Consider the following 9,314-nt stretch of genomic DNA (forward strand, 5'->3'; position numbering starts at 1 on the left):
GGGGAGAAGGGAGAGAGAGAGGTCAAGGTGAGGAGGGGAAGGAGAATGAAGAAGGCGGGAAAAGGAAGGAAAAGACTATCAAGGTCAGTCTGACCTGACTCCCTGGAACTTCATTCTTGCTACCATCAATTTGACCGAAAACAAACTGAAGATTGTCAAGAATGGTCAGGAAGGACGGGGAGGGACGTAGGGAATCAGGAAAAGAGCGAGGGGAGGGCGGAGAGAAAACAAGGGTCGGAAAGTGGTAAGAAGGGTATGAGACAGACGAAGAGTGAAGGATGGGATAGACGAAGAATGAAGGAGACAAAGAGAAGGAAGAGGAGGAGAGGGAAAGGAGGGAGAGGAGAACGGAAAAGATGACAGAGGAGGGGAGAGATAGTGCTCTGAGGAGAGGAGGAGAGAAGGGAAGCAGGAGAGGAGAGCAGAAGGGGAGGAGAGGAGAGGAGGAGTAGGGTGAACCTCGCCAGGGAATCTCGTCTCAAAGTACTTCGCTGCCAACTTGTATTTCGGTTCGAGCGCCTGCATTTGACGTGAATGGGGCAGAAGGTAGGAGGATGATGAAGGAAGAGAGGAGGAGGAGACGAGGAGAGGAAGAGGTAGGTTTCGTAGCTGGAGCTGGAGCTGGAGCTGGAGCTGGAGCTGGAGCTGGAGCTGGAGCTGGAGCTGTATCTTACCCTACAATGTCTGCACCAAGGAGCGAAGAACTCGATCACAACATGACGATCCTGCTCGACAAACTCGCGAAACTGCTTGCCGACAATCTTCTTGACCACAGTCGCGTTCCAGTTGTCGTAAACCTGAAGAATGATGTCAGTGTCTTGCGTTGCTGGGAGGAGGAGGAGGAGGCGGGAGGAGGCGGGAGGAAGCAATGGAGAGTAGGAAAGAATAAACAAGGATGTAGCGCTTCGGCGGGAAGACTGCTGCTGATAGACTGGGCCGAGAAAGACACAGAAGGCAATGAAAAGGATGAAGAGAAAGAAGAGAAACGAAAATGGAATGTGCGGGAGCAGTGGGAACAGGAGCGGGAGCGGGAGCAGGAGCAGGAGCAGGAGCAGGAGCAGGAGCAGGAGCAGGAGCAGGAGCAGGAGCAGGAGCGGCAGGAGCAGGAGCGACAGCAGGAACAGGAACAGGAGCAGGAGCAGGAGCAGGAGGAAGAAGAGTACGAGGAGGAGGAAGTGAAAACCTTCTCAGAGATGTGGTATGGTTGCAGCTTGTCTTTGAGAAAGTCATCAAGAAAGGCTAGAATTCTCTCCTGCTGTCCGTCAGCTCTCCTGCCCCTCCATGCTCTTCCTCCTCCTCCATTCTCCCACCTACCCGCCCACTCCCTTTCCCATCCCCTTTCTGGTCGTCCTCACTTTGCCACCTCCTCCAACCCTTACCTTCTCTGTCCTCCTCCTCTCCTCCCCCTCTCGTCCTCCCCCTCTCGTCCCCCTCTCGTCCTCCCCTCATCCTCCTCATCCTCTGCTTGCTTCTCACCTTGTTCAATTTGCCTTCCTCGAGCCGGTACCTCTTGCTCTTGTCGATTCGAATCACGTACACCCAGCTCTCCTCTCCGGTCTGCAGTCCTGCCCAGCTGAAACGCAACAGCGTGAAAAGGGCGCAGCAAAGAGCAACGGGGGTGTGGAGATGAGAGAGAGGGGGGGGGGGGGAGGGGAGGAGGGCAAGAGGGGAGGAGAAGGAGGAAGAGGAAGGAGGGAAGAGCAGAGCAGAGCAGAGCAGAGGAGGAAAGAGAGGAGGAGGGGGAGGGGAGGGAGGAGAGGAGAGCTCACTTGCTGATCCTCTTGTTGGTCTCATTGACTATCTCAACGAAGTTGAACCTGTCGCGCATCTCCTGCTCCATCCCGTCACCCCCCAGCAGGAAGTTTGCGGCGTCTCTTGCCATCGCAGCGGCCCGGAACTCCTCCAGGTCCTGAGGTGAAGCTCGGAAGATCAAGACCTGAAGGTTGCGGTCAGAACAGCCCGGGGGCAGCTGAGAATCTGACCTTGGGCACCGTGTCGTCCAGGTAGAAATCCTCTTCGTTCTCGTCTCCAAGCTTGAGGATGACAGGATTCGAGAGCTGAGAGTGGTTGAGAACAGAACCGAGCACACCAGAGCATAGCAGAGCATAGCAGGGCAGAGCATAGCAGGGCAGGGCAGAGCAGGGCAGGGCAGAGCAGGGCAGACGCAGACGCAGAGCATAGCACAGCACAGCACAGCACAGCACAGCACAGCACAGCACAGCACAGCACAGCACAGCACAGCACAGCACAGCACAGCACAGCACAGGGAGGAGGGGAGGGGAGCAGGAGACCTTGATGACCTCCCTTGCAAGCTCGTTCGGATCGGGGGAGCCGGAGTAGAGGATCTCTCGCCCAGTCTCGCTGATCGAGTTGTCTTCCTCCACTTTGGTGTAAAACCTCACCGCAGGCATCTACAACTCGATCAGGATGTTGAAAAGATGGAGATGAGCGAGGGTCGCGTCAAAGTGAAGAGTTGTTGTGGACGAGGACAACGCGTTTGGGCTGGATGAAGGAGAAACATTTGGAAGTTGAGAGAGAGAGGAAAGGAGAGGAAGGAGAGAGAGAGAGAGAGAGGAGAGGAGAGGAGAGAGAGAGAGAGAGGAGGAGGAGAGGAGAGAAGAGAGGAAGAGAAGTATATTGTGGGCGAGGATGAAGCATACCTTCACGCCCATCGCCTGCGCCACCTGCGGGTTGTTGACCATCTCGAAGTCTTTTCCCTTCAGTCTCGATTCTGGTCCGTCGGTCAGGACGACCCGCGCGGCTACCACCTCGTCCTACCAACGTCTTGGAAGGCATGATACAGCTTATCCTCAGTGTTGTCAAAAAATCCCACAGCGAGGAACCTGCTGTACAATCTCAGGACACGCCTGTTCCTCCTTGGCAGCGATTCGACCGTGTCATGCTGTCAATGCGAGCCTTCAAGCCCTCGACAGTGTCGACGTCAGAGGACATGGTCGTGTGCCTCCTGCACCACTCCACGATCTTGCCCGCCTGTCGCTCGTTGGGCTGCAAGCTGGTCAGCTTGCCGTCCTCGAACCACTTGAGCGTCGGGAACGACTTGACACCATACTCTTCCTGCTCTCCTCGTCATCGCTCCTCCCTTCTTCTGCCTCTCTACCTGCACGCTGGGATACTGAGTGACGTCCAGCCTGGCAAGAACGACCTGGCTGCTTTCTGCGCTGATTTCTTCTGCGGCTTGACTGTTTCCCAGCACGATGGTCAATCATCCCCTCTCCATGCTTCCTCATCTTCCCACCTGTACTCTGGCTCGAGGGCCTGACAATGTCCACACCTGCAACAAGTTTCAACCAACCAGTTACGAGCATGCAGAGACCGTCCAAGGGGCGACAGAACACAAGGAGCGGTCAGGAGGGAGATCGAGTAGGAAGTGAGGTGAGGAGGGAGATCGAGCGAGAGATGAGGCGAGGAGGGAAGAAGATCGTCACCATGGTGCGTAGAATTCGAGCATCATGTACTTGTACTGCTGTGACGTGGACTGGAACGAGGAGGATCAGGGGATCAGGAGAGAAGCTTACAAGGTACGTACAGTTATGTTGTCTGGAGAGAGATCAAGCACTTTAGAGGCAGAGGAGGAGGAGGAGGAGGAGGAGGCAGCGGGCATGACGCAGGCGACGACGGCCAGGGCCAGGGCAAGCCGGCACCCTGACACCATATGCACCGCCGGGAAAGTTCTGAAAGGCTGTTTCTGTAGAATTTTTGCGAAGGGCAAAGTTTAAAAAAGTTTGAGGCATCATTGAAAATGGCGGTGGGAGGTGGAGGAGCAAGCATGTACATGGGGAGCCTGGCGCTCGCCATGCTGCTGATGATCGTGAGCATTCTCATACGACTAGAGGGGAGAAGGTCTGTATATCCCTCGCCATGCCGACGTTGATCCTCGACTGATTCGGCATGTTGATTTGACAGGGCCATTCTACTCCAAGTCCTCGTGGTGATCGGAAGCACACTGAAAGTCTGTTGGGATAGGATCTTCGAGTATGTAAAGCAGGAGCTAGATGCTGCCAACTGCCCTGGAGGAGATGTTCCCTTCACTGACTGGGTGGGAGTCGTTTCTCGTATTTCTGACTGCAACACCGAACGCTGGCTCGATCAACCGTCGGGTCAGATCTTCCTCAAGGCGTACCAGCTGGTGACTGCGGATGCCTCCGGGTGGTTCTGGTCGCAGGTCCTCCTGACCCTAGTGACGCCCTTGTTCCTTCACCTGCATGTCAACCGTGTGGCCTTGAAGCGGTGGGAGAGGGTGGCGATCACTGGTGTCGGTCTCCTTGGAGCTATCTGCTCTGCCTTCTCTGCCGCCTTGCTCCTGTTGAACATTCTCCACAGTCGGAAGACGATCCTAAGGAGCAGGAAGGACGTGGAGGACGAGAGGAAGGGGTGCAGTGAGGTACGGGTTTCGCCTCTGGTGATTGCTTCAGGCTTCTTGTCGTTGCTGTGCGTGTTCTTCTTCCTGCCAAAGACCGTGAACACAGACTCCACTGCCTTCACGTTCTTCCTCCTCCTCCTGCACCTCTCCTTGCTAGCTCCTTCCTTGGACGCCACTCCCTGGAGCCCTCTGAAGGACTCGAGGCAGTTCTCGCGCAGGAAGCTCTTCCTTGCTGTTGGGATCTGCTCGGCATTCCTGCATCTAGAAGCGCTTCTTTCAAGTCTCCACAAGAGCAGCGGGCCCTCTTTCTTCTCTGCCGCTCTCGCCAACCCTTGCCAGGTACCTCTCCAGTCGTCTCTCCTGCTCTTCTCATAGAGCTAGCAGACGTCCATCTTTGCCGATGCCATGCTGTCTACTGGCTTCGTCTTATTGTACATGCTGTCCATGTCGGGGATGGGGGCGTTCAAGTATGTTGCTCTCGCTCCCCTGCTAGGGCCTGGCGCCATGCTTTCGTTCTACTTGCGCGAGCAGAAGTTCTAAGATGACGGGTTTGCAAGTTTTCACTTGATGTAGCTGAAAGACGGGGAGGTCGAGCAGCGAGAAGACGAGAAGAGTGGGGGGGAAGCATAGCTTCAAGTGGCGTGCTGGCTCAGATTTTGAATTGGCGTGTTGTTTCAAATTTCATCGTGGGAGGGGAAAGGAGAAACAAAACATCCTCTTGCCAGGAGCGACGAGCCTCACCTCCCTCAACCTGTTCAAATCGTCAGCCTCCTCTCCTACTGCCATCTTGAGCAAGTCGCTGGTGACCTGACGGACTCCCTGGGGATGGTTCTACCCAGAGACAAGCACGCCCTCTCATGGATCTGCTCAGCTCCAGTTACGCAAAAGGACAAGAGGAGCCTGTGTGGTTTGAGACAGACCTCAGCCTCGGGGTCGTCATGCTTGGAGAAGCAGTAAAGATGAATCATAGGGGGCTCGCATGCGGAGGAGCTGTCGACGTTGAAGGCATCAAGAAAGTCGCTGGCACTGAGCAAGGAGATCAGTGGTGGCCCGTCCACTGTCCCCGAACTCACCTGGCAGGAAGGTTCATGATGACATGCACGCGTCTTCTGGTGCTGTTCGCCTGCAAAAGGATCAACTTGAGTTCAAGTAGGGGATAAGATAATGGCACCGCGTGGCTCGCCATTCTCTGCCGAATGAATTCTCTCGCGTCCAAGTTGGAACATTGAGCGACGAGTTGCTCGCATCTTTTCCCAAACTTCTTTGCGTTGAGCTTGTAGTTCATCTTTTGATTTGACTTGTCATCGCCAACAAGTCCACATGCCTTCATTCACCTTGCAGTAATGGTGCGACTCAGGGTTCAGATCGTTGGCAAACACGTTGCAGCCCTGTTGCATTTCAACGACGAGGTCATACAATCATTAACCACCTTCACAGCAGCGACGAGCGCAAAGGGCCCGATGCCGGCAAACACATCCCAGATCTGCCGACCCGTCAAGTCGCTGTTGAGACAGAGAGTCTGTACCTCACTGTCAGGCTCGAAACCTTCTACCAGCACCTCTCTCTCGTGGTCCAGCCTCGAATTCCAATAGACCTGAGGGTCAGGGATGTGAGCCTTGCCGTTCATTCGAGTACCACTGCTGCACAGTGGCGAAACATAGGATCGTTGACCTTGCTGTAATCGAGCTTGAAAACAAGATCGTTTTGCTTCACCTTTCAGCAAGAGATTTGATATTCGACATGAAAGGGCCTCCTCCTCTTAACATATTACTACCTCTGTAGACATATCAGGAATCCCCGCCAAGACTTCGAACTTTTAAAGAAAAGTGTGAGGTCAACTCAATCTGAGTACCAATATTCTCTATCACCTCAGGCACGCGCAACTTGTTTTCTATCTGCCCTACCTAAAGTAAACGCGAGTCAACAGGCACAGATGCTTCTTCAATGGCAGCATTCTTTGTTGACTACAGTCTTGATGTGTGCCGACTTGAGCAAAATCACCTGTAGACATCTGGATAAGCAGAAGCAGTGGACAAGGTCGAGAGGATACTTGTGCGATCAAGTGTTTGAAGGGCTGGTGCTCATCCTTCAGGTTCAGATGTGCGATATGCCCTTGAGACAGTCAATCTCAGATCCCAGGGCGAATGGGTTGGAGGCTCACCGATCTGTTGGAATCCAGTAGGAATTGTGACATTCTGATCCACAAGGTCAACAAGTGAAGCAGCCGCACAGCTCAAGGCACCTCAGGCAGCAACTCTCGCATCATCTCGTCGGCCCCTAGGTTCTGATGAGTGATCATGACCTGATCGATCGATCATCGAGAGATACAGCTTCAAGATTATATGCTTTCCTTCTCGCTCACAATGCTTGCATCGTACTTCTCCGAGAAGCGTTTCACGTCATCGTGCATATCGTCCATTCCGTATGCATGGTCGTTGCTGGTGTTTCTGAACATGGCTTGCATACTTCCATCGTCTTCGACATGTTTTGATACAAGAAGTATCCTGTCCTGTTGTTAACCCCGAGAACAAAGAGTGGACATGAATCACTCGCCTTCTCTTGTCTGGATTTTCATGATCTTTCCTTACAATCTGTTGAGAGCAATCAAACGGCATGCCAAGAAGCTTTCATCGCGGACGTCACAACTAACCTTCAGTTTTGGTAAGTTGAAGAGGTACTTTCTCAACTCCGTGTGAACAAGGGAGCAATGTCTACCGAGCTTGTAAACAAAACATCTTTTTACAATCCAAAGTCTGCCTTGCATCTAGTCGGATTGCCGGCACAACGATCTCCTTTGAGAACGAAGAGATATTCAGGCTGCCATTGCGTTAGTGTCGATCTTGAACTTCTCGTGCTTCACTCGTTCTCCCGGTTCATATCTCCACCAGTGTGGACAGCTCGACACTGTGTCTTGCGAATCTTCTTGGTGTCATGCTGCGCTGCTACACCTGCATGTGGCGATGTGGGTTGTAGATTAGAGACAGCCAAACAGACCTGAAGGATCCGCGGGTCGCCCCCACAGCCTCTTTCTCCTCGATGTGAGGCTCTCGACCGTGTGACTTGAAGCTGAACCCATGGAGAGGAAAGGGATCCATCCAAACAGGTTCCACCATTGCCCGAGAGACCCTCCCCTCAGGTTCATCCTGCATTCCACTACTCTCGCTTCCTTGAACCTTTGCTGCGACACAACATTGTCAGAAATCGCGCCCGTCAAGGCTCATTCGTGGGATCCAACCTTCGATCGTGGCGAACGATCAATGAGCCAAGGGGAGGAGGACGATAAGGGGGAAGTCGAGGAGCAGCAGAGGGCTGAGGCTTCGTTTCTGACGGCGCCATGCTCGGATCGGAGCCCGCCTAGACTGCATGGGATGAACCCGAAGCTGGGCTGCCGTACCATCCTCATGCTTCCTTAGTGCATCAAGAGCGCTTGTGCAGGCCACGCTGTTGCAGCCGTTCCACTGGCTGTTGCCTTTGACCCGTGACGCCCCCGGGGCGGCGGCCCCGGGCCCGGTTGGTACCGTACGGTACTACGGTCACCCGGTACGGTAGTGGGCCGGGCCCAAACTTAAGCCGGGCCCGTACTTAACGGTACCTTGGGCGGCTACCGGCTAAGGCTGAACTTGCCTTGGCTTGAAGTGCTTGAAGTGACTGAGGGCCGGGGGGCCCTCAGTGACCCTTCGACTCTGTCCGGTCACCCGGGTGGTCTCAGTACTGGCAGTCCGATCGGGCCCGGGCCCCGGGTGGCCCGGCACCGTGAGCCTGGCCACCCGGTGACCGGCGGGCCGCGGCGGCCCCCAGTGACCCTCCGAACTCGATGATCGTCCGTGACAGCTCAGCGGCGAAGGCTTGAAGCCTGGTGACCGTCGTAAAGGTATACCGTCAATGTATTTCACTACATCACTCAGTCAAGCTAGTCAGCTGAGGCTGCCTTCCTGATACTATGATCCACCTGCTGCCTCCAACCGGCGAGGATCGCACGTGCGGAGCGAGTGGTCCAACCATGCTCCATCCTCCAAACCCTCCGCCGGATTCGACTACGCTGGGTTCGGAGCATGTGGCTCCTTCGCTGCCAGACACGAAGCAGGTCGAAGAATCGCGAGAGCAGTTTAGCGTCTCTCTGCCAAGCGTCATGATCTGCCGCAGCCAATGAGATCATACCCATGATAATCTTTTTTCCCCCTCACCACTCAACATTGCAAGGCGAACTCCATAAAGCCTCCGACAGCTCTGTTTGAAAAAACGCTTCTGTGGTGCAGACAACTCATTTGAAGTACAAAAAGATCGATCAAAACATTACCACCATAGCCTTGCAGACGAATGAGAACGAACGGCTTGAAAACCGCCAGAAGAAAAAGGCAAATGACAGCGAGTGCCAAGAAAGGGGAAAGACATGACAGAGCACCGAGAGAGAAACGACGCGAGAGGACATGAAGGAAAACGTCAACGACGCCCACTCACGTAGGAAACGAGAGACAATGTAAGACGAAAATGACCCTTGAACACACACGCTGATAAAAACCAAACATCAAAAACATTCCCGTCAGAAAAAAAAATCACCTTCGCAAAAAAAATCGATTGAAAAGAGTTCGCTTCCAGGTAACAAAACAATTTGAAACAACATGAGAACGTGCAGATGAATGTCCAACAACGAAAACTCCAATACCAAATCGAAAAAACGCTCGTCTCCCCGCGTGCTCTCGCCAGCCCTCCATCGCCTCCCTCGCCGTCTCCCGCCCCCGCCGCCCCGTCAGCCGCCCCACGACCGCCGCCTGTACCCGCCGTGCCCGCCGCCCTCCCGGCCCACGCCCGCAGCGCCTCCCCGACACTCCCCGCCTCCTCCCCGCGCCTCGCCCGGCCCGACAGGATCTCCCCGACTCGCCTCGCCCGCGCTCGTCTCCCCGCGTGCTCTCGCCAGCCCTCCATCGCCTCCCTC

The 9,314-nt window shown here is 54.7% G+C and overlaps 3 protein-coding genes across 3 annotated transcripts in view; 1 reads left to right on the forward strand and 2 right to left on the reverse strand.

The window, feature by feature from the left end:
* Positions 1–3,673, reverse strand: part of GUITHDRAFT_144104 (hypothetical protein) — a gene marked incomplete at both ends in the record, with an annotated part of 4,840 nt that extends 1,167 nt beyond the window's left edge. Inside the window, 14 exons of the mRNA XM_005825640.1 lie at positions 95–145; positions 460–519; positions 675–797; positions 1,477–1,573; positions 1,770–1,936; positions 1,983–2,057; positions 2,292–2,411; positions 2,661–2,731; positions 2,779–2,843; positions 2,894–3,075; positions 3,119–3,200; positions 3,257–3,292; positions 3,447–3,496; positions 3,548–3,673. Of these exons, the coding sequence (XP_005825697.1) occupies positions 95–145; positions 460–519; positions 675–797; positions 1,477–1,573; positions 1,770–1,936; positions 1,983–2,057; positions 2,292–2,411; positions 2,661–2,731; positions 2,779–2,843; positions 2,894–3,075; positions 3,119–3,200; positions 3,257–3,292; positions 3,447–3,496; positions 3,548–3,673 (1,305 nt within the window). The remainder of the gene's footprint in view (positions 1–94; positions 146–459; positions 520–674; positions 798–1,476; positions 1,574–1,769; positions 1,937–1,982; positions 2,058–2,291; positions 2,412–2,660; positions 2,732–2,778; positions 2,844–2,893; positions 3,076–3,118; positions 3,201–3,256; positions 3,293–3,446; positions 3,497–3,547) is intronic.
* A 120-nt stretch (positions 3,674–3,793) lies between these two features.
* GUITHDRAFT_144105 (hypothetical protein) lies at positions 3,794–4,921 on the forward strand (the record flags this gene model as incomplete). Its single annotated transcript, XM_005825641.1, has 3 exons — positions 3,794–3,861; positions 3,925–4,720; positions 4,766–4,921. The coding sequence occupies 3 exons, from the start codon at positions 3,794–3,796 to the stop codon at positions 4,919–4,921; spliced, it is 1,020 nt and encodes a 339-aa protein (XP_005825698.1).
* A 761-nt stretch (positions 4,922–5,682) lies between these two features.
* Positions 5,683–7,816, reverse strand: GUITHDRAFT_165171 (hypothetical protein; the record flags this gene model as incomplete). Its single annotated transcript, XM_005825642.1, has 15 exons — positions 7,617–7,816; positions 7,376–7,559; positions 7,242–7,329; positions 7,139–7,198; positions 7,032–7,092; positions 6,744–6,890; positions 6,624–6,683; positions 6,543–6,576; positions 6,432–6,493; positions 6,250–6,285; positions 6,156–6,194; positions 6,053–6,094; positions 5,907–5,975; positions 5,811–5,864; positions 5,683–5,769 (listed from the first exon to the last, which is right to left on the reverse strand). Exons 1-15 carry the CDS (start codon positions 7,782–7,784, stop codon positions 5,683–5,685), a joined length of 1,191 nt encoding a protein of 396 aa, XP_005825699.1. The 5' UTR covers positions 7,785–7,816.
* Between the last annotated feature and the right edge of the window lie 1,498 nt (positions 7,817–9,314).

This window comes from Guillardia theta, assembly GCF_000315625.1.
Source record: "Guillardia theta CCMP2712 unplaced genomic scaffold GUITHscaffold_82, whole genome shotgun sequence".
Taxonomy (NCBI): domain Eukaryota; class Cryptophyceae; order Pyrenomonadales; family Geminigeraceae; genus Guillardia; species Guillardia theta.